This window comes from Aquarana catesbeiana, linkage group LG10, assembly GCF_042186555.1.
Source record: "Aquarana catesbeiana isolate 2022-GZ linkage group LG10, ASM4218655v1, whole genome shotgun sequence".
Lineage (NCBI taxonomy): Eukaryota > Metazoa > Chordata > Amphibia > Anura > Ranidae > Aquarana > Aquarana catesbeiana.
Genome location: NC_133333.1, coordinates 126367108 through 126391989, shown reverse-complemented (window position 1 = coordinate 126391989; position 24882 = coordinate 126367108). Strand labels below are relative to the sequence as shown.

Genomic DNA, 24882 nt, shown 5'->3' with positions numbered 1-24882 from the left:
TATAGAATGTTTGCTAATGTATTGTATTTCTTTCCTCATTCCCTAATTACCATGATTGTAATGTTGTGAATGTCCCCTTTGTCCTCATGCATGCTGGATTTTTATGTTATTTTTTTTTGTCCTTCATACATATTTGCCTTCACTTACCTCCCCAGCATGCTCTCCTGGGCTTATATTCACCTCGTCTAGTCACTTAACAATGTATTTTGTCAGCTCCATAGTAGTGCTTTACCCTAAACACCCCCTAAAATGTGTAAAATTGTGATTTGTGCTTTAAATTCAGGCAGAGTGCCAGAGGTTTTTTTGGGGGGTCCCAAAATCATTTGGAACCCTACCTCCCCCCAACTGCTAACTCAGCTGATACCAATCCTCTATCTGCTGATTTTGCCAAACCCATACACACTATACCCACCTCTTTTGTGGTCAGATTTATGGATGAATTCCACAAAGCATGTAGTGCAAGGGCCTGCCTGAATACTTTCAAATGGTATTGTTCAAAGTTTTTGTATCCTATTATTATCTTGATAGGTAATAGCATAATGTAAACATGTGCTAAAATGTGTACAGTGTGTATTTATATCTTTGTATTATGACACTTCTTACCTGTCCAGTGGGCTGCCAATAGTGTAAGTAAGGAGGGGCTGACCAAAGTAATACACATTATTTATGCATTCAGCTCTCAATTAAGAGGAGAGGGTTACCTGTCCAAAACATCCCCCCCCCCATAAAATTTCTAAAATGGCCCATGAGAAGGGGGGGGGAATCTGATAGGTGGACCTTATACCTTTGTCTTTAAATACTCCCTAAAATAAATGTTATACTGATGTTGGCCAAGAATGTTTGTGTCTAATCTGCTTTCCATGTTTATGTACAAAATGATTAATTTATTTTTCTTGTTTGACTCCACAGTTTCCTTCCAACCCACAGGAATCGCAGACTGTGGCCTCCCACTTTGCCCAGCGGTGGGACTTTCCTAACTGCAGAGAGGCAATTGATGGGAAACACGTCCACATCCTCCCACCACCCAACTCTGGGTTCATATTATTACAACTACAAGTGGTTCAATAGTATTGTGATGTTGGCGGTGGTGTCGGCTATTTACGAGTTCCTGTATGTGGACATGCGGAAGAATGGCCGGATGTCAGATGGTGGAGTCATCACCCACACGGAGTTCTACAGGCGTCTCCAGAATGGCAGCTTGGATTTGCCACCTTCAGAAGACAATGCGGAAGGACTTCCATTCATCTTCGTTGCGGATGAAGCCTTTGCGCTGGGGGACCATCTTATGCGGCCATTCCCTATGAGGACCCTCACCCCGGACCAGAGGGTTTTTAATTACCAGCTGGCCAAAGCCAGAAGAGTGGTGGAGAACACAGTTCCGCTTATTTCTTACACCGATACACATGGTGGAATATAAACTCAATCACATCATCCTGGCTTGCTGTGTTCTATACAACTTTTTAAGGAGAAATTCTGTGAACTATGCTGACTCAGTTGGGCCTAAATCCAGGATTAATCTCAATGAACCAACCCTGACGGCGCTTGAAGCTGGCCATCCTGGCTTGCCCCCCCAGAGTGCCCGTGAGGTCCGTCTAAGATATATGGAATACTTTGCGGGTAGGGGGGCCATCAATATGCCAGGCAATGTCTGAGACATTTTTTAAATAAAAAGATTTTTTAAAGTGAACAAATATTTGCTTAGATTTACTGCTTGTCTTTCTTTTAGCTGACCCTGACTGAAATTTGGGGATTCCTGAAAATGGCGTGATTGTGTAAAATTAAAAAGCACTGTTGGGTGTTATTTACTAAAGGCAAAGACACTTTGCGCTACAAGTGCACTTGAGACTGCACAGAAACTGCACTTGTAGTGCAAAGTGGATTTGCCTTTAGTCACATGGTATAGTTTAGTAAATTACCCCCATTGTCACTGAAAACACCAACTTTACAACCCAAAAATGCTTTTGAGCATTGAAAGAAGAAACCACACATTGTTGATGTGCATTGTTCTCAATCTTTTTAATCAAAGCACAATCACATGTGCATTTATAAAAGGTTTTTAAAACAAACCAACATGTTTGTTGTATAACAATTTTTTTAGGTGACATTAAAAGTAGAAATGTCCTTTTAAGGTAAAACAGGCATGTTTAAAACCAACAAGAAATACACAAATCTGGAACTTACAAAGTTCAACTTTTGTAGAAAGGCAATATCAGACATGAGTATTGTAACGAGCCCCTGCTCGCTCGATTCCACTCTCCCAACACTCCTCTGCGGCTATAGAATCAGATTGCAGATCGCAACATCTGATGGTTTGGTCATCCAATGCTCCGGGATTCGAACTACAGCTATGTGCCGATCGAATCCAGTTGTGATAGCTCAGAACAAACACCAGGCAGGCTGTATGTAAGTTCAAACAGGAATCTCTCTTTATTGACAGGAATACAGGCTCTTTTATACAGTAAAAGAGGAGGTGCAGACCTCCTGCTCATATTACTCTAACAATACACCTGTAACCTAATTAACCTAATTATCATGAGCTAGTTTACTAACATGACCTTTTGCCCAGACTTGTGGTCACCGAGCTTCACACAGTACATTATACATTATCATAAGTACAACCACAGGACATTTTCACAATAGCAGGAGCTAATTGCAATTAACAATACAAACAGTGTTCTCCCCCCTCCTCAGCCTAGTCATCAACACTTATAGTAGGAGTAGACTGTTCGTCTCCTAGCCAGTCCTGGAGGCTAATGTGATCAGCTCACTCAATTAACATGTTGAGTTCAGAATCAAACAAACCAATAATAGTCTTTACATATATATCCTGGGAGATATTGGGGATAAATATTACTGTCCCATTTTAAGCAATCCAAGACATACCCTCCAAGTCACCATTTCCCATATGGCATACACAGGGTCCCCAGAGTCTGTGCATCCTGGGGGACCAGGACCCGAATCCACAGTAATACCACCTCAAGAGTCCCCAGGCATACAGCTCACAAAGAGCACTGTTCCCCCAAATGCCAGGGCCCACGATCGATCGGCAAGAGGCTAGCATTTAGTCCCCTCCAAAAGTCTCTCTCCCGGCTATGTCTGTCACATTTCTCCCCTTTCAGCAGGAGACTAACACAGGAGGAGACCCCAGATGGGTTGACTCTGAAGTTAGTCAGTAGTTCCAGTCCTCTAATGCCTGTACCCACACAGTACCCCAAACAAATTGTTCCAAACAAAGCATTACTCACCCAGCCAACCTCTGCCTCTCTCAGAGAACATATCTGCCGCTGGAAAGAGGCCTGGACTGGCCCTTCTCCCTGCAGTCCTTTCTGCCACTGGAGAGAAGACAGGGTGTCTGGGCTCACTCTGTCATGCTGTTGGGGATCTGGGCCGACTGCCCAGCATCCCTGGGGTATACAGGTGGAGACTGAAGTCCCATCCACCTTCACAGGAAATCCATCCTCTGTTAGTTGAGGGCAGAGTCCAGCAGTACTAGGCCCTGTTACCAGCCCTTCTGCTGGAAACCCCACACCATCTGCTCCGGCTAACTGTTGGAGAGGGAGGCCGACTGCCCCGCCTCCCTGGAACTCTGTAGTTGTCGCCGGTGCTGGGCAGAGGTTGGTAGCACTCTGCCCTGTTGCCAGCACTTCTGCTGGGGACTCCGCATCCTCCGCTCCAGCTAACTGTTGGGGCAGGAGGCTGGCTTCCTCCACTCCCAAACTGTGTAGCTGCCATTGGGGAGGTGAGCCGGCTGCTTCCTTTTCCATTCCCTCATCTGGATGTTGGGACGATATGTCTGTGGTACTGTCTCCCAGGTGCACGGATCTTTGCTGGGGAGGAAAGACCACTTCCTCCACCTGGCCAACTGTTGGGGAGGGACGACGAACACCTCCTCTCCCTTCTCCCCCTGTATCCTGATCTGCTGCTGGGAAGTGACCACCTCGTTCTCACCCTGAGCCTCCGGAACCGCCACAGGTGTAGGGCAGAGATCTTGGACCCTCTGTCTGGTTGCCAGCGCTTCAGCTGGGGAAGTTCCTTGTAACTTCACAGATACTTCTGTAGGTGCTGGGCAGAGCACAGTGAAGTTTGGCCCTAATAACAGCTCTTCTTCTGCTGGAGGCTCAACAGGTTGTTCTTCCTCAGCAGAAAAGTCTATCAAATCCTCTGTCTCTGCAACTGGTGTCTGGGGATAAAGATTCACCATCTCATGTCCCTGGAACCCAGAAGATGCTATCAGTGCTGGGCAGAGGTTAGCAGAGCTCTGCCCTGTTGTCAGCACTTCAGTTTTGGGGACGGCAATCTTCAGATTTTCCACTGCCGATTCTCTGGCATGCTGCTGGACAGGCACATTCCTCCATCCAAGATCATCCAATGCAGAAACAGGTTCATCAAGGTCAGTCAGCACTTGCTGCATCCGCCATAAGACTTCCGCCTCCATAGCTGCGGGGCCAGGTTGGCAAAGCACACTGTTACTCTGCCACATTGTCAATTCTTCAGCCAGGATTTCAGAGTTGTCAACTGGTATTTCCTGATAGTCCCAGGCAAAGGGAGCCCCAACCTGCTGCTAAGCAGAGTCTAGCAGCTGTCTGTAGGCCATCTCAAGCTCCCATTCCTGAACGGCCAGAAACTCCAAATCTTCCTGTGCCCAGTGCACTTCCAAGACATTCAGTCTTCGCTCTCTGTGCTCCATTATTTCCTCCAAACGCCACTCTCGATCACTCCCAAAGTCAGGGTTCCTGGACAGACTCCAGTATAACAATCCCAGGCCATCATAGTCAAAGCCTTCCGTGGGGCTGTCATCCGCTGTCCATGGGCACACTTGGGCTACATACCACTGGAGGGCTCTGTAGCTCTCATCCAAACGCATTTCTGCCCGGATCAGCCTGCTTAACTCAGCTGTCCACTCCTGGTTTGGCTGCTCCCCCAATAAAAGCATTCGCACTTCATACTGCGACCAGTACCTTACATGGATGGAGGGGAGAACTTTTCCCTGGTTTCGCTGCTCACGGGCTAGCGCTTCCTTCCAGAGTTCGCAGCGGATAGAATAAAACCATCCTAGCAGGACCTGCTCTGATACTGGTCCTCTGTGCTGTATCTGCATCTCTCGCAACCTCCTTCTAAATTCCTCTTCCATGGTGGCTGGTATCAGTACCTCTCCTCTCCTGCTATCTGGACCCTGGATCCAGGTGATGGTTTGGATGTGTTCACGGCAAGGAAGCACGATCCCACCGGTCCCTCCCTGCTCTCAAGTAAGTTTTTCAGAGTGGCTCCCCTGCAGGCTGGTTTGGAGTGTCCCAGTAACTGGAGAGCAAATCCCACAGTTGCCAACCAATGTAACGAGCCCCTGCTCGCTCTATTCCACTCTCCCGACACTCCTCTACGGCTATAGAATCAGATTGCAGATCGCAACATCTGATGGTTTGGTCATCCAATGCTCCGGGATTCGAACTACAGCTATGTGCCGATCGAATCCAGTTGTGATAGCTCAGAACAAACACCAGGCAGGCTGTATGTAAGTTCAAACAGGAATCTCTCTTTATTGACAGGAATACTGGCTCTTTTATACAGTAAAAGAGGAGGTGCAGACCTCCTGCTCATATTACTCTAACAATACACCTGTAACCTAATTAACCTAATTAACATGAGCTAGTTTACTAACATGACCTTTTGCCCAGACTTGTGGTCACCGAGCTTCACACAGTACATTATACATTATCATAAGTACAACCACAGGACATTTTCACAATAGCAGGAGCTAATTACAATTAACAATACAAACAGTGTTCTCCCCCTCCTCAGCCTAGTCATCAACACTTATAGTAGGAGTAGACTGTTCGTCTCCTAGCCAGTCCTGGAGGCTAATGTGATCAGCTCACTCAATTAACATGTTGAGTTCAGAATCAAACAAACCAATAATAGTCTTTACATATATATCCTGGGAGATATTGGGGATAAATATTACTGTCCCATTTTAAGCAATCCAAGACATACCCTCCAAGTCACCATTTCCCATATGGCATACACAGGGTCCCCAGAGTCTGTGTGTCCTGGGGGGACCAGGACCCGAATCCACAGTAATACTACCTCAAGAGTCCCCAGGCATACAGCTCACAAAGAGCACCGTTCCCCCAAATGCCAGGGCCCACGATCGATCGGCAAGAGGCTAGTATTCAGTCTAGCATTCCCCTCCAAAAGTCTCTCTCCCGGCTAGGTCTGTCACAAGTATTTATAAACTGTGTTTGATATTGCGTTCAGATGGGGTGAAGTCACCCCTGGAAAAGCCAAATTTTGAAGATGCACACACATTGCTGAATGTCAACATGTGCTAGCTGCCATCATGGGGGATCAATGGACGTGTTTTGTGGGTGCAACCCCTTCCTTTCAGCTACTTTATTATTGAGGAAGGGGTTGCACCCCCAAAACGCGTACATTGATCTCCTGTGATGGCAGATAGCACATGTTGACACACTGTGTGCATCTTCAAAATTTGGCTTTTCTAGAATGTGTCAAAACATGTGCAAAAAATTTTCAGAAAAATAAAGCAGAAAGAAGTAAGGGATTTCGAGGGGTTTAAAACTCTCCCTAAAACATCAATGATGTTCTTTATTTTGTTTTGAACATCATCTTTTGCTTGATGTTTTTCAAGTCCCTATTACACCCCATGATCTCCCCGATCAGGATCTGGACACTTTCACTGGTGAAATGACCTTCATCCACAACATCACGATCACCTAAAAATATAGAAAAAAAAAACACACCATGTATTATAAATTTGCTGGCATCCATCTCTTACCTGAGCCTGTGGTCGCAGACACTCACCTGTTGTGCTGACAATTTCCACAACATCTCCCTCCTCCTCTTCTGCTTGGCTTTGGGGGATTTCCCCTTCTTCCTGAGGTGGGGGGGTCTGTTGTCTCCTCCGATGAGTGGTGTCCTCCAAGTCTTTTCTCCCCATGTAAAAAAAAATAGTTATACTTAGCACAGATATTTGATGGGAGAAATAGGAATATGAAACATTGCTTGGAAGTGGGGTACAATTGTCTATTTTGGCAGAGTTCCAAGATGAAGAAATATTGTTTTCCTTTTTTCAAGCTTGAATACTTACCTGTTTTGTACAAGCTTCACAGATGGAGTCACCCCTGTAGTATACACTGGAGCACCTGTGTGGGCCCCCTAATAAAAAGTGTTCTGGGGTCCCACACTAGTGCTCCAGCGTCCAGATGTGTAAACAGCTGCTGAGTGTCCTCTCCTTACACAGAATCTAGTTTGCATTTCATTCTAGTTACAAACCCATCTAGACACCAAACTTATTTTAAGAGAAGTAGGCCAGAAAAAATGTATTGAAATGCATCTGGACAAAACATGGTGTTTTATCGGCCGAACGAACATTGTTTCCTACAAATGAATAATATGTCCATGAACATGAAAGTTGCCATTTTAAACTGTACAACAGTAAAGAAAAGCACATGGAGCAGCACAAATATAATAAAAATAATGAATAGGAACACAGGACAACTACTTACTTTTTTGCAGTACTCTCCTGATCCTTCTATACTGATCGTGCTCCCTTAATTTGAGGTCCGACCACCGTTTCCTGAGTTGATCCTTGGATCGACGTACCCCAAAATAGTCGGCCCTCTTCAGTATGTCAACCATCCCCAACATCTCCACAAAGGACATGTTTGATTCCTTAAATCGTCTCCTCCGGGATCGTAACGTTTCTGGCTCCGGGCTTTCCTCCTCCTCATTGCTGTAATTAGCATGCACCTGTTGTGTCTCTGCCATGTGCTCTTCCCCACTACGCCGAACGAGAGGGGGCAGGGAATAGACTAGAAAGAACGTCAGAGACGGGCGGAGTTTCACGCATGCGCAGTGTATATAAAGCGTAACATGCATGCTCACGATCTGTGAGCGGAGGAAGGATTATAGGAAGCACCGATCGTGATAACGAAGGTAAAATTTAAACTTGGGCCTATACTGCTTATAGATTGAGGCCTATATTGGGACAAGATTAGGAGAGTTTAGCCTGACATTAGGGTTAGTCTTGTGTTGTGTCTTGCAGAGAAAATGGATATATTGAATGATCAGGACTTTATCCCCATATTCATTGATATGTTTAGGGAGCTGCCCTGTCTGTGGCAGGTAAACCACCCACATTATAAGAATCAAACAAAGAGGAAGACAGCGCTGGATAAATTGCTGTAATTTGTGAAGCCGGTGATCCCCACAGCAGACATCCCCTATTTGAAGATCCTAATTGGTGGCATGAGGAGAGCTTATCTAAGGGAGCGCAAGAAGGTCCAGGATTTCCAGAGATCAGGAGCTGCAGATGACATTTATGTCCCCAGGCTGTGGTACTAAGAAAGACTTCATTTTCTGGCAGGTAAGACTGAACCCAGGCCAGCACTCTCCACTCTTCCTTCCACGCTTCCTTCCCCCCCAGCTGAGGCTTCTGACATCCAACCTGGGCCTTCCAGGCAGCAACATGTGGAGGAGCCCAGCTTGAGTCAGGTATAGCATTCTTCTAAATATTTCTGTTGGTCAAATTAATGATGTTAAATCTAGGTTAGTTTGGATTCCTAATTTCTGATTGTGATTGATGAACCAAAAACTAAAACGATGTCAATTTTTCATACACAGGAAAGTCTCAGCCAGGAGGTGGCCGGGCCCAGTAGTCTGCCCGATACCCAGGACCCTCCTCTCTGCCTTCAAAAAAAGTGTCAGGAAGAGGAGTAACCTGAAGGAGGCAGCAATTGGCCTATTTTGGAAGGCTACTGCGGCCCTCAGAATCCCCCACAGTGTTGAAGAGGACTCTGCAGAAATAACAGCATGCAAAATGATGGAAATGGAGAAGGGCCAACGCCTCTTATGTGAGTTTATCATTTTACAAGAACTAAATAAGGGGTTGAGGGGCCAACTCACAAGCCAAAGCCACATTTGTGAGCTCAACCATGGTCCTCCTCCTCCTCCTACAGGTCCTCCTCCTCCTCCTCCTGCCACACCTCAAACACCAGAGCCACAGCCTGGAAGGAAGCGTCTAAGGAAGACCAGAGAGTGATGGCCCTGGGTTCAGTCTGGTCTGGCAAAAGATGCAGGCTCTTGAATGACCACAGCCTGGGGACATACATGCCATCTGCTGCTGTTCATGATCTCTTGGCCTTCTGGACCAGATTGTACTCCCTTATATATGGACTCCTCAGGCCACCAATTTTGCAGTAAAATGATTTATGTGTGCCCTGGGGGCCAAAGGCTTCACCAATTTCTGCTGTTTCTCCAGCGTTGCCTCCCTCTTTGTTTGGTTATGACCCCTTAATACATTTTTGGTTTGTTTTATTATACTCGCCTATGTGTGTTTTCCTTCAAAAAGGACAGTTTGTTTGTGAGGAGGCAGGTACATTTCAAAACTACAATGTGAAATTACCAAAGAGACACCAACACCAAACAATCTCCTTGAGATTAAATAATACAAGATAATAATGGTGTTTTGGGTACTTGACACACAAAACACACCCAAAACTATTCTGGAGTAAAAAAGAAAAAGAAAAAGAAAACACAAGATCAGGCTTTAAAAAAAAACAAAAAAAAAATTAATCCAAAAACATCCCAAAAATAATATTTTTTCGGTAGATGTGACAAATAAAAATATTATATTGATGAAATCACGATAAATAATAAAGAAAGAAGTTTGTGAGAAGTCTGTGTGAATATGAGCAACAAAACTACTTCATTCTTCTAGCATTATAAAGAAGAAGAGAGTGCGCTGCATTAAACAATTTAAAACATTGCAGCCTGACGAAAGTGCTATATCCAATCCGCTAATTTTACCAGACCGAGCAGTTCCGTCTCGAAATTTATTCTGAGCATGCGTGGCACTTTGTGCGTCGGAATTGTCCACACACGGTAGGAATTGACGCGATCGGATTTTGTTGTCGGAAAATTTTATAGCCTGCTCTCAAACTTTGTGTGTCAGAAAATCCGATTGAAAAAGTCCGATGGAGCCCACACACGGTCGGAATTTCCGATAACAAGCTCCGATCGCACATTATCCGTTGGAAAATCCGACTGTGTGTACAGGGCATAAGAGTCAGACGTTGTACATCGACATACTCTAAATAAAGCAAAAAAAGTTAAAACTTGGGGAACATGGGAAGGGAGTGGGGGATAGGGATAACACTTCACCATTTCACGGCATAGAAAATGTTCCGCCTCCGCGACCCTGGCCTGGACCCCTGGCATCCAGGGGTATCAACTTGCCCTTATCCAGAAATTTGCCACAGCTATAGTTACCGTCGGTAACCCAGGACCCAAAAAAGGCTACCTGTTCCCCAAGAAGGAACCACTTGAATCCCCCCCAGCGGTGCCAGTGGGGAGCCAGGGTATATAGGACATTAGTGAGGTCCCAGACCCGTAGGGTGTGGGTGGTCAGTGGGGAAGTCGTCTGTGAGAGTCCTCTATATTGGGAGCAATGTGTTTTGAATATTTATTTTAGTGACACTTTAGGGTACTTTGCCTTTCTCTGTTTCCATCGTGTTCTGAGAATGCAAGTTTTTGTTTTAAACTGTAATAAGTCTTTTAGGTTTTCTCTAGTTCTGTTTTCCCAACTCTCTTCAATATAACTTGTAACACTCCACTTGAGCATTTGAGTATTTCTGTAAAATAAAAGTGGATAACTGGCTCAGACTTACAGCAGTTCTCCTTCTCAATCCATTCTGTGCTGAGAATTCCAAATGATCGGCATGCCTCTCCATAGGCAGCTAATGAACCACACAGCTGGATTTTTTTGTTGTTGTAGCATCCATCAAGAAAACAAGATTCATAAAAGGGGACAGGATCCAACAGACCATAACATGGCTGAAAGAAGCCTTTCATGTCAGTCAATTTAAGGCAATATCCATCACTCTGAAGCTTCTGGATTTGAACATTGTCACAAGTAGAGGCATACTGAGAATACTGCAACTCATTGCAGCTAATAAAGAAAGAAAGAAAGAAAGAAATGTTTAATTTACAATTTAAAACAAGCAAACACATAGTATGCTTATATACATATTTGTGCGTGTAACAACACAATGCTTACATGTGCACCCTATTTGACTTGCAGCTCCGAAAACCTGGTTTTGAAATCCCCTGGGGACACCATCTGGATGAAGTTTGTAGGTTTTTTACCAGTTTGGTTGGGTTTCCACTGGTGGCCTCAATTTCCCCCCAAAACACATTGATAGGTAAATTAGCATTTCACAAAAATGACCCTGGATTGTGTAGTGAAGAGACACTAGGGTTGATTTGCTAAAGGAATACAGACAGTTCATTCTAAAAAGTATATGTATACTCTAAAAGGAAATGTGGACCAAAACTGTTTTCACTTTAAATACCCAATTATTTACAGAGTAAATCAAAAACAGGATTTATGTGTGACTGGATGAATACATTTCAGCTTCCCCTTATTTAATAAACAAAGCAAACATTCACTTTGCAAAGTAAACAGTCTATTCTTATAAATTAGCGGTTGCCAGCCAGTGGTTCGTGGACCACTGATGGTCCATGAGAAAATTTTTGTGGTCCCCAGGGGTTCTGTCGCAAATCAACATTGTGACAGATGTATACCATCTAATGTTGTTTCTAGTGTTGTTCTCAATTCGTGCTGACAGTATTGACTGATACCCAATGCCTCCTCTGTAGTCCTGGCTCCTGTGAACTTATAGGGAGGCGTCAGAAGTAGTACAGAGAGCGGGAGGTGAAGAAGGAGGGGACTTCCAATGGCAGCGCTGATAACAGGCTGTGGGAGGGAGCACAGAGCTCGGGCACATGGCTGGATAAGGAGGTAAGACTCAATGATGAGTCTGTGTAAGGTAGCATTGTAATGCAGAATGCATGGTGGGGTGGGCAGAGAGAATTGTGTGTATAAGGAAGCAGTGTGATCCAGGGAAAGGGGGACAGAGAGACAGAGCATTGTGTGTATAAGGCATGTAAAATTGTTATTGGTTCGTGGGATTCAAAATTGTGAGTTTAGTGGTCTGTGAATTCTGAAAGGTTGGCGACCACTGCTATAATTCAACCTTATATCTTTGAGGCAAGGAGTCATGTCATTGTTTTTGTAAACTGTAAACCTCTGATATGAAATATGAACAAAGTATATCCATCTACACTGTGTGCTTGTCTCAATCCAGAACACTAAGTGTCTTTTCTATCTGCTGCATTGTTCCTCTGCTATCTGCATGAGTAATTTCTGACAAGTTTTCCTGAAATCAAGAGGTAAAAAGATGACAGGGGTAAGGGGGGAGCGCCAGCACACAGTCTGTTATATGACAGCCTCAGCTATGTTCCTGTGTGCTGTATCAGTGGGTGTGTCCCTTCCTTCCAATCAGCTCTAATCTCCCCTCACTGAGCTCTGCAAAGTGTAACTTCAGCTCCCCATCCCCTGCTTTCTGAAAGCTCAGACAAGCTGAATAAATTCTGATTTTTGAAGGGCTGTAGAGAAGAGAAGACTGCATATCAACAGGTACAACTTATGCAGGATTTGTTTAATCTCTGTTTCACGTGAGGCCAGTCACTTCACTGTGTATGTGTAAGGATTTACAACCAATTTAAAACAGTATTAAACCTAAATCAAATATGTCATATAATGCAGTTTACCGATCCTTAAATGTGGTGGCTACAATAATAAATGGGTGAAAAATAACAGATTACCGGCAGGATCACCAGGTAGAGGGGAAAGGGGAAAGAGTCTGTCAAAAAGAAATGTAGCCACCTCTTCTAAGGATTAGTAAGCTGCAATATAATACATTTTTGTTTTTGTTTTTAAAACCAGTTAAAGTGGTTATAAAGGCTGAAGAAATGAAAGGATATGCGCAGGAACCTCCCCCCTCAATACTTACCTGAGCTCCATCGCGAAACAGCAATGTGTATGAGATCAGCGGTCCTCCCGAGTCTCTCCGTCCTCATTGGCTGAGACACAGCCATTTGCTCAAACTGCTCTCAATCACAGGAGAGAGTGGGGGGTGGGTCGAGCCACACTTTGTGTGTTTTATGGACACACATAGGCAGTTTGGGAGCAAGCACAGCTAGGGGCTTGCTATAGGGGGCACTCCGCAAGGGGGAGGGGCCAGGAGCGCTGGTGGAGGACCCGTGAAGAGGAGAATCAGGGCTGCTCTGTGAAAAACCACTAAACAAAGCAAGTAAGTATAACATGTTTATTATTTTAAAAAAATGTGAGCCTTTAACATCACTTTAACCGCTTCACTCCTGGCCCATAGTCAAATGACATCTGCAGATGGGATCTCCCATCTTGGTCGGGCGTCATATGACGTCCTCGGCTTCTTGCCACTCCTGCGTGCCCCCGGGGGCCCGCAACGCAGCGATAGGGGATGAGGCATTTCCCTCGGACACAGCCCATCCCAGATCCGTGTAAAGAGCCAATAAAATGGCTCTTTACCACGAGACTGGCTGTGTCCAATCACAGCCGGTCACATGGACTTTCCATGTGCATGGTGCTCTTGCGCGCCCCTAGGGTGCCTGCAGAGCGGTGATCAGGGACGAGACTTGTCACCCTGATACAGCCCAACCCTGATCACGGTAAAGAGCCTGGAAAAAAACAGAACTAGTGGGTTTGAAGAGGAGTTTTTCAGCTGTTAAAGTGCACCAATTCTGAAAATCGCTAAAAAAATTGGCTAATCAGCATTTATGAGAATTTTTGAGCCATAAGCTTTTGCGGGAATACAGTTTTGCTAAAAAAAATCCAAAAAACACAAACGCTTAAAAACACTAATGCAGCATTCTACAGCTAAAGCTACTGGCATTTTTATAACGTCCAGTGCGCATGAAGCCTAAATGTACAAATCCCCAAACTTCAAATATAATAACATAAAAGCATCTAAAAAGAATGATGTACACATTATTACCTTTTACATACTATAAAGCCATTAATTAAAATACAATATAATACATAAAAATTATTGGACTGGTTGGTTAAGTTTTGAAGACCAAGTTAGTTGTTAGTTGGGATATGTCTCTCCATGCTATTGTTGAGTGACCATTTGTTCCATCATTTGATTAGATGTGTATTTCTGTCTGCGTAATATATGTACAGCCAATATTTTTAAATTAATTTTTTGTGTAATAAATTTTGTTATATATTTTTTTACACTTTGATGTATTGTCAGTAACTTTATTGCTTGGCACCCTTAAAATCCCACCAAAATCATTTTCCTGTCCACATGTTAGTTGTCTATAATTATTAACAGCCAACCTTTTTTGCATCCCGTTGGTTTTCCAGCTTTGTGCCAACACAACACTACTAACGACAGGTTTCCCTCTTAGAGTAACATAATCATCAGTTAGATCTCCATTAAAGTTTCCACAAAGACCACAGACTTTATTTTGAAGTCTCTCACTGATGGTAATTTTAATAATGTTGTAATAATTGTAATGAATCTGAATGTCAGGGCTTGTGTCAATAACCAAAAATCCCTCCATGCTGTATATTTTTGTGGACAGTCCAGTTACGAATGGAATTGTCACTTGTGTTCCATTTACCTATGATAAAAAAAATAAAACAAACAAAAAAACAAAATAAGAATTAGTGAAATGTGTGAGCAATAATCCAATAGTTAGGAGGCATTGTCTTTATACGGTAATAATAGTTTTAAAAGAGTCGACAACTAAATTTGCATTCTCTTCTGCTGCTCAATGGATGATTTATCTTGTTATAGATGTTTAACTTGTTATAGATGACAATGGAATAGAAAGCATGAAACATAAATGCAAGAATGCATGGAACAGCAGATGTTGCAGCTATCACCCAACTAAGATGAATGCATTCTGTTCCCAGGTTTTAAAGGAGCTTTTATTGTGTATGTTGAAGGTCCAGTGTACCTCTATATTTGTAAAGAGATGTTAATGACTGAAGGCACAAAGCTCCTTTAATCCATATAGTTTTCAGTTCAACTATCCATAGTTGCTCCTTAAAGTGTTTTGGATGTTGTGGCCTGCAACTTGTCTAGGTTTGATTGGCTGTACTTTAAGGGGGAAGGTGGTCGTACACATGACTGAAATAATTTGGTTTTAGGGGGACATGTACAAGAAGGGCGTAAGACAATATTTGGCTACCACATGACTGTGGCCTTGCATCCCTGCTAAGGAAGCTGAGAGTACTGAAGATTTCTACCTGGATATGGGTGTATTTAGTGTTCACCTCAATGCTGCTCTGGGGCCAGTACTTGGACCAGGTTGAAGTTGTTTGGTCCAGCTAAAATTAGGCACCCAAGGTAAAAAAAAAACATCTCATTCACAACTGTGAAAAGACCACCAATAGAAGTAGGTGTATACTGAATTCTGTTACGTTGCAATTATTGCTATGATACTGCCGATCTCTGGGAAAAGTTACTGGTCACCTATACTGCTATACGAATACTATGAAGGTTTAGGTATCTTCTTTTATATATTTAATACATAGTGTTTCCATGCTTGCAGAAGCTGACAGTCTTCCTAATAAGAAAGCACAGAAGTAGCTCTTGCCTTGTTTTTCAGAATAAGGGTCTAGGGGTCCTATGAGGAGAGACGCCCGCTCCTTAACAAGCTGTGAATAGCCGTTGTTAAGGAGCGGGCGGTTGACGTGTTCTTAACAACCCATGAGTCATCAGCTGTCAGCGAGATTCCCCACTGACAACTAAATGTAAAAAAAAGAAAAAATAAGAGAAAAAACGCATGGGATGCCTCCCAAAATTCACACCAGACCCTTATCCAACCATGCAGCCCAGGAGGCCAGGAAAGGTGGGGACGAGCAAGCACCCCCCCTTCTGAATCATACTAGGCCACATGCCCTCAACATGGAGGGTTACTTTGGGGCAGGGAGGACTCTGCCCCCCAAAGCACCTTGTCCCCGTGTTGATGCGGACAAGGGCCTCTCCCCCACAACCCTGCCTGGTGGTTGTTGGGGTCTGTGGGCAGGGGGTTTATCAAAATCTGGAAGCCTTCCTAAACAAGGGGTCCCCAAGATCCCGGCCCTCCCATGTGAATGAGTATGGGGTACATTGTACCCCTACTCATTCACCAATAAAAAAGGTGTAGTGTAAAAAATTACACTAGGCAGTTTTTGACAATACCTGTCCCCTGAAGTAAATCCATCACCAATCACGATGCCTGTCACCACCGCCGACCCGGAAAATGAAAAAAAAAAAACAGTGCACTCCAGTCAAATGCTCCAGCCGTCTTCCAGCCCCGCCATCTGACAGTTCTTAAATAACTAAGGGGTTGCATATCCCTGGCCGACAGCATCACAAGGGGGCCGGGTTATCTGTTTACATCACCGGGTGACCCTGCCCCTTAGTTATTTATTAACTGTCAGGCGGCGGAGCTGGCAGACGGCGAGAGTGGACCTTTTTTTTCCAGGTCTGCTGTGCCAACAGGCACCATGATTGACGATGGATTTACTTTGGGGGAAGTTGTTTTTGTTTTGTTAATAAAGGAATTGTCAAAACTGACTACTGTCATTTTGCACACTACACCTTCTTTTTTTCTATGTACCCCATACTCATTCACATGGGGGGTTGGGATCTGTAGGCCCCCTTGTTATAGGGGGCTTCCAGATTCAAATAAGCCCCCACCCACAAACCCCCACAACGACCAGCCAGGGTTGTGGGTAAGAAAGGGCCCCCCCATGTGAATGTGTATGGGGTGCCTTGTACTCCAACCCATTCACCAAAAAAAAAAGCAGTGTAATGTTACAAAAAACAAGAGACGGTTTTTGACAAATCCTTTACTATAAGTGAAGAATGTCCCCCGTTGTAGCTCCAATGTCTCTTCTTTCTCCGGTCTTCTTCCTCCAGTCTTCTCCAGGTGATGTCACCGGATGGCCACGCCCATGGCTATATAAGAAATGGCAGACAGCGGGAGCCGACACAATGGAGGAAAGAAGGAAGGAGGAAGACCATTTTTTAAATATTTAGTGGTTCAGCAGCGACCGAGGAAGAAGACATCAACGGAGAAGAGAAGAAGGAGAAGAAACCAATGGAGGGAGAAGACAGCGGAGGCAGAAGAAACCACTGGAGAGAGAAGAGGGAGAAGAAATCATCCAAGGGAGAACACAGCGGAGGAAGAAGAAACCACCGGAGGGAGAAGACTGAGGAAGAAGACCGGAGGGAGAAGACCGCCTCTTGTTTTTTGTAACACTATACTGCTTTTTTTTGTGAATGAGTAGGGGTACAATGTACCCCTATTCATTCATATGGGGGCAGCCAGGATCAGGGATCAGTGGGCCCCTTTCTTAAAGGGGGCTTCCAGATTCCGATAAGCCCCCTGCCAGCAGACCCCCACAACCACCACCCAGGGTTGTCAGGAAAAGACCCTTGTCCCCATCAACATGGGGACAAGGTGGTTTGGGGTGGGAGGGGCAGAGCACCAAAGCACCCCTCATGTTGAGGGCATGCAGCCTGGTATGGTTAAGAGGGAAGGGGCGCTCGCTCGTCCCCTCCCTTTCCTGACCTGCCGGGCTGCATGCTCAGATAAAGGTCTGGTATGGATTTTGTGGGGGACCCCATGCCATTTTTTAAAATTATTTTGGCGTGCGGTGAGGTGTTTTTTACAATTTATTTTTGTTGGCAATTCTTTTTTTTTTTTACATGACTCATCGGTTGTTAAGGATGCGGGCTTCCCGTGCGCGCTCATTAGCAACCATCTATATACAGTGTGTTTACAGTGTGTTTGAAGAGAAAAAAAAAACGTAAACTGCAAGCAAAAATGCATCAAAAACTAGGGTTTAAAAATGCAAAACATGCCTGAAAAATACATAAAGCGCAGCCCGCATAGATGTGAACCTAGACTACAAATGTTTTCTGCTTTACTCTAGATCAGCTGTGGTTAAAGGACTCTGTTTATGAAGGTTTTTCTATTTATTTATTTTTTCTGTGGGTTGAACTCGATTAGTTTGTGTTCTTTTTTTAACTCAATCTACTATGTGAACAAACATATTTGTAGTTAATAAAAAGTGCAACTAGTACTTGCCAAAAAAAAAGTTACTAGAAACATAAATATTCATGTTCAGAGAATTTTGTGAGCCTATTACCTTTACAGTGTTACGATCACTGATGAGAATTTGCTCTTCATTAATGTAGAAGTATACAGGTGATATAACAGTCAAATTTGGAGAAGACCATTTGTCGAAGTTTATGATTAGCTGGAATGAGATATCAGGCAGCTTTTGACAAATTGTTGATAATACAAATGCACAGTTTGCTGGAAAGCGAAGAAATGCCCCGTCAAATGTCCTGAAGACACCTCCTCCTGCTGCAATGCAGTAGGAACTTTTCTTGCTGAAACAGCCTCGCACGCCATTTCTTAGTGCACATTCTTCATCTGACTTGCAGTGCCTGGGATCACACTGGATGAGATTCCTGCCAAAGCAGCGGCATCGCCTCGTGCAGTCACTGTTCCAGAAGAGCTGCTTGGGCTACCAGGGTAAAGAACAAATGCATTATATCCTGCAATATCAATAAACAGCTTTACAGATGCCTTCCACAAGCATTGAACTTATTTTGTTTTGATGCTCCTAAGAGACCTAAACACTGAGAAAAGAAATTAGAACATAAGCAGGGTTGCCACAGTGACCACAGACACTATTAAAAGTTGAAACTTGACTGGCTGCTATTGGAAACAACCACCTGTGTCTTTTTCCATTTTTTTTTTTTATTTCAACAAAAAAAACTTGCTTGTCCTTGCATCCAGTTTTGATAAGCGTAGACAAAATAGTCAGATTGCCAATTTGCTCAAAAAAGATAATTTATTAATTGAGGGCGCTGATATCAGTTTGTGTCTTGATATGCCAAGAGAAATGGATACAAGGAATAACACAGTTCTAGAGTAACAACCATAGAATGGGTGACCCAGCTCAAGCAGTGAAAACCACATTGAAGGTTGATTACTGCAAACTGGTTTGCTCATCCATAGTAATTATTTAGTTGTGTCATATCTAACAGGTTTACCCTAATTGATTTTTTTACAGTTAACACAATTATCAACGACCGTTGCTTTATTTAAAGGCTCAGTCTACCCAAAAGTTATTTCAGTTGCAATCGAAGTCTATTAGGTTGAATATTCAACAAGACTATTGTCTATTTGGGCTCCAGCAATGAGATTTCAATTCCACAATTTGAGGTTTTGATGGAGTTTTGGATTATCTTGTTGTATTCTTAGTACTATTAAATTAAATAAAATGCAACAGACAGACAGGGCCCTTTGTAAATCACTATGACAGGTGTACAGGCCCAGAAACCCAAGCTCAGATAACTTATCACCTGAGTCCCTGTAAGCACTTGCATCACCATATATAGCACTTTCACAGCCTATACAAACTCACTTTAATAATTGTCATCGTCTATATATAAATGTTTGGGGAGTGCAATAAATTTCTCTATGGCTGTATGCCACCATAGTCCCAAACCTATTTAAAGGGCAACATTTTAAGCATCACGAAGTTCAGCAAATTGTGTCAATATAAGCAAAATCTGTAATACAAGTGAATGAAACTACCAATTTAATGACATCATGCTGGTAAACATGCACATAGAAATCTAAATTAGCATCATCATCAGGGCTAGTAATTGGTTTTGGAATTCATTGTTTTCCCAAAGAAGCAATACAAATAAGAAGCTGGACAAATTTACTTAAGCAGTGGTTCTCCTTATGGTAGAAACATTCTAAATAAATGCAATGCTTTGCATTGCTACTGCTGATAAACAAGTTGCATACAAGTAGCAATACATCAGAGTATAAATGCTTTTTCTCTGGTACCAACAGGTCAGCATGCATGTGGTAGTAGCACTGCCTACTTCCACCCATAGGACCAGGGTAAAGCTATAAAGTGTTGATGTCCACACAACAGCACATTCCCTTTTTCGTCCTTGTGGAACTCAAAACAAGTGTAAAGCAGAGACACCCTTATCTGACACCTTTGGTGTTGTCCATGCAGGTTTGGCCTCTCCTGTAGCACAGTCCCTGTACTTAGTCCTAAATTTTCCAGTAAGGCAGGGAACCCCTTTGTGATAGTAATGAGATACAACACTACAGAACCTCTAAATGTTTAAATAACATCTTAACTAGCATTAGGACAGAACTTGTCAAAACAGATACTCTTTTAATTGAGCCTAAAACCTCGTACACACGGAACGATTGTTGGCCAACTGAGCGTCTGATTTTTGTCTTAAGGGAGTGTGCCAGGATCTTGTCTTGCATACTAATGGTACACAATTGTCGTGCCACAAACACAGTGACATACTACAAGAAATTTCAGCTCTTGAGCGCCACCATTTGGGCCCCTTCTGCTAATTTCGTGTTTGGTGAGCATTGATAACGAGCATGCGTGTTTGTACATTCGACTTTTGTGTGACAGATTTGTGTACTAACCATACGAAAATCTGACGTCAAACCGTTGTCCGCCAAAAATTTACTAGCCTGTCATCCAACATTTGTTGGCCGAAAGTTGGACAACAATTGTTAAAAGGAGTGTACTAACGGTAAAATTATAAAACAACAGTCTGTCAACAGAAAATCCCCTGCCAACAATCGTACCGTGTGTACGAGGCTTTAGCCTATCATAAATCCCATTAACTGGACCTAAAAGGGATCATCTGCCCAAGCTAACAGTATTAGGTCAGGTTTATTGCCCTATCATAAAATAGTTTGGCCTGCAGAAAGGCATCACCTTCCTGTAATTCTAAGCATGATCAAACAATAGACACAGATTGGAGGGGCAGGAAACAGGCTGTGATTGACAGAACCTCCCCTTAGATAGTCCACACCATGTTTTTGCACAAAGATAATAAATATTTGAGTTTAAATGCATATGTGTATAATGATTTAAATGTTTATTCGATCTTAATTGTGTATTTTGCCTTTGTATTGTGAAGGCTGTGTTTTTTTTGTTTTTTGTTTTTTTGTTTTTTTTACATGTGACCAACTGCAGAGGACTATAAGCTTCTTCCACTGATGTTTCCCTGCAAATGGGCTGGGAAAGAGCTGGGTCACATGACAGCTGTATATTGATTATGAAAACAGGTACTTTAATTTTTTTTTTCATTAAAATACAGTGCCATAATCCATATACATAAAGATAAGAGATAATGAAAATTAAACTGGGTATGTTTAGTATCACTTTGAGAATAAGAACATATTCACATGTATCAACTAATTACCAGACTTTTAAGACCAAATGCACCTATATTAGGAAATGTCGGTCGGATTTTTTTTCGACACAATCTAGAGGCAAAGAGCTGGACCAGTTTCAGAAAATGGTAGAGCAGAAATTTACAAGATTAGCCTCACGTATCGTAACGTGCTACCGGTGGGTGCATCCCAAATGGGATCCTCAGTCCCAGTGAAATACAGTGTCTTAAAAACAGTTGCACGAGTTCCGCTCTATCATCATTAAGAACTAGGATAAAGGTGGCCTGGTTGTTGTTCAGGATGACGATGTGTATAAGCAGGAAGCTTTTACACGACTCTCTGACCACATATATGTGGCCTAGAAAGGATCCCACCAATGAATACAAACTTACACTAACTACTCTGGTCCAGGAAGGTATCAGACTGGGAGTGCTATCTAAATTAGAAGGTGAATTTGTAATCCCCAATGCACCTGACATCCCAGTCTTTTACCATTTGCCTAAAACCCACAAGGGTTTGAATCCCCTTGTGGGCAAACTGATGGAGGCAGGCATCCAGGCTTTAACTGAACAAGCGGGACAGTGGATTGACTTTCAGCTACACCCTTTGGTCACAAAGCTCCCCAGTTATTTACGTGATACTAAGCATCTCCTTAATTTTTGCCAGGATTTTGAGTGAATTGAGGGATATATATAGATTACACGTGATGTGTCAAGCCTGTACAGTAGTCCTCCATCCCACACTCCCTGGGATTGAAAGCCGTTTATTTTTATTTGCATCATTGTGGCATGTACTCCTGGCATGTACTCCTGGACACAGGGAGGGTTTATTCTTGAATGTCTTGAATATCTCCTCACTCATAACTATTTCTCATTTTATGGAAAATTTCACCTTACTAAATGTGGGGTGGCGATGGGTGCCATGTTTTCTCAATCTCTTAGCAACCTACACATGGCTTGGTGGGAGAGGGTGAGAATATTTGGATGAGACATCCTGTTCTGTCCGCCCATTAGGTTTATTTGGCGGTATATTGATAACCTTATATTTATCTTTTCTGGGGAACTGAAGACAATTGAAGATTTTTTGTTATATTTGAATGATAATCAGCTAAACCTTAAATTTACAGGACAGATGGGTAGGGATTCAATCAGTTTTTTGGATGATGTTTTAGCCAGTCATGGTGGACGTGAAGTTACTAACCTTTATAGAAAACCATTGTCAGGCAACAGGATTTTGAGGGCTGATTCGGGTCATCCAAGCCATTAAGTCAGGGGCATTCCTGTGGACCAGTTTTTAAGGCTGCAGAGAATATGCAACATGGATGAAGACCTTGAAAAAGAGCTGGCCCACATCTGTGATCGATTTCAGCAGCGGGGATACCCAAATATAGTTGTAAATAGAGCGATTAGTATAGCCAAGAAAACAGAGAGGAATAGTTTATTGAATAACAAAACACAAGGAAAGATACAGATTGGACCAGCGGTTTTCTCCACAGCATTTAGCATGTAATTTAGGAAGATTAGAAACATAATAGAATGTTATCTTCCGGTATTATATAGTGATAATGTATATGCTTGTATACTTTCAGATGGGGTTAGGGTGGTCTCTTGACATGCCCCGAGATTGGTTAGTTTTCTCTCCCCCAGCTATTTTTCTTCTCGGGGTGCATGAGGTGACACCTAGTTGATCTATAAGGGTAATTACCAGTGTGGTGCAGAAGAGTGCTCTTGTTGCCCCCACTTGGCTAGGGGAAAGAGATTCAAATTCACTGTTAGTGGGAAGGAGTACAGGATCAAGAATTGCATCAATTGCAATACTAAGCATTTAGGGTACCTCATCACTTGTAAGATTTACCATATGTATATATAAAAAAAGATCCCGTGAGCCTCCTCTGATTATAAATTGCCTAAATGGCACCGTGAAACAGCTGAAAGCGTTAAACACATCTCATAAAAACATGCAGATAAAAGCAGAAATAAATATATACGCTGCGCTTTGCGCTTTCAAATATACTCTTCACATTATATATATATGTGATAACCAAAGTGCAAATATGCATGTGAGTCACACACCGCGATACATCCAGTAACTAGTGACTGTAAAAAGTGACAATAGTGCAACAAATAGTTATGAATACTTAAAAATGAACATATAAATGAAAATAAATAATCACACTAGTAAAAAGTGCTATAACGTGCATCCATATGGTGATTGGTTGTATCAAAATTATTGTTCATAAAATCATATAGTGTTCATAAAATCATATATTGTTCATAAAAATATATAGTGGACTAAATACACTAAAACATATAGATGAATGAAAAGTGCTTCTAAGTGCATGTGTGTCATCCAATTATTTCAATTTAAAAGTGCTTCTAAACTCCATGCGATTTGGAAACTGCTGTGTACATAATCCAAAACAAACCGCAGTGATCCATGCGATTTGGAAACTGCTGTGTAGCAAGCCACAATGATCACACTCAGGTGTTCCCCCTAGGTATTAAACGCTCACCTCTGAGTGTGTGACTTTGCACTTAAGCTTAGTCAATACACACCTGTGAACCACCTCTGGGGCTCTGCAGTTTTAACCAGACTCCTGAACTCGTCAGCACTAAACCTCGGTTGAGTAAAAAAGGACTGGATGGTGCAATACAGCTTTAACAGTTTTTTAATCACATAAAACCCCCTATGGGGTACTCACATAGTACAGGCACGTCAGTGCGCCACTCTGCATCTGGCAAACAGCATGTAAAGATACCGGATCGATATTGGGATGGTATGGGGTTCTTTCCTGACAGGTCACCTGCTGAACGTTCGTCCTGTCCCCTCCCCAACGCGTATCGATACAGGGAACTTCCGTATCTACTTCAGGGGGAATGTCCATATCCCCTGAAGTAGATACGGAAGTTCCCTGTATTGATACGCATTGGGGAGAGGACAGGGCGGACGTTCAGCAGGTGACCTGTCAGGAAAGAACCCCATACCATCCCAATATCGATCCGGTATCTTTACATGCTGTTTGCCTGATGCAGAGTGGCGCACTGACGCCCAGGGCTGGACTGGGACAAAAATTTGGCCCTGAACTTCATCATGACCGGCCCACTTTAATTGTAAATGTCCCCAACAGCGCTTCCCTTACATCAGAGAGTTCCCATCAGAAGTCCCCTTCACATCAGAGAGTCTCCATCAGAAGCCCCTTCACATCAGAGTCCCCACCAGCAGTCCCCTTCACATCAGAGAGTCCCCACCAGCAGTCCCCTTCACATCAGAGAGTCCCTACCAGCAGTCCCCTTACATCAGAGAGTCCCCATCAGAAGTCCCCTTCACATCAGAGTCCCCACCAGCAGTCCCCTTCACATCAGAGTCCCCATAAGAAGTCCCTTCACATCAGAGAGTCCCCATCAGAAGTCCCCTTTACATCAGAGTCCCCACCAGCAGTCCCCTTCACATCAGAGAGTCCCCACCAGCAGTCCCCTTACATCAGAGAGTCCCCATCAGAAGTCCCCTTCACATCAGTCCCCACCAGCAGTCCCCTTCACATCAGAGTCCCCATAAGAAGTCACTTCACATCAGAGAGTCCCCATCAGAAGTTCCCTTTACATCAGAGTCCCCACCAGCAGTCCCCTTCACATCAGAGAATCCCCACCAGCAGTCCCCTTCACATCAGAGAATCCCCACCAGCAGTCCCCTTACATCAGAGAGTCCCCTTTAGAAGTCCCCTTCACATCAGAGTCC

At 43.3% G+C, this 24882-nt stretch overlaps 1 protein-coding gene across 1 annotated transcript in view; it reads right to left on the bottom strand.

Moving 5' to 3' along the window:
* TECTA (tectorin alpha) overlaps positions 1 to 24882 on the bottom strand; it is a 193555-nt gene that overhangs the window by 65231 nt on the left and 103442 nt on the right. Inside the window, exons 13-15 of the mRNA XM_073601118.1 lie at positions 18053 to 18436; positions 14240 to 14526; positions 10683 to 10963 (exon numbers count right to left, since the gene is read on the bottom strand). Of these exons, the coding sequence (XP_073457219.1) occupies positions 10683 to 10963; positions 14240 to 14526; positions 18053 to 18436 (952 nt within the window). The remainder of the gene's footprint in view (positions 1 to 10682; positions 10964 to 14239; positions 14527 to 18052; positions 18437 to 24882) is intronic.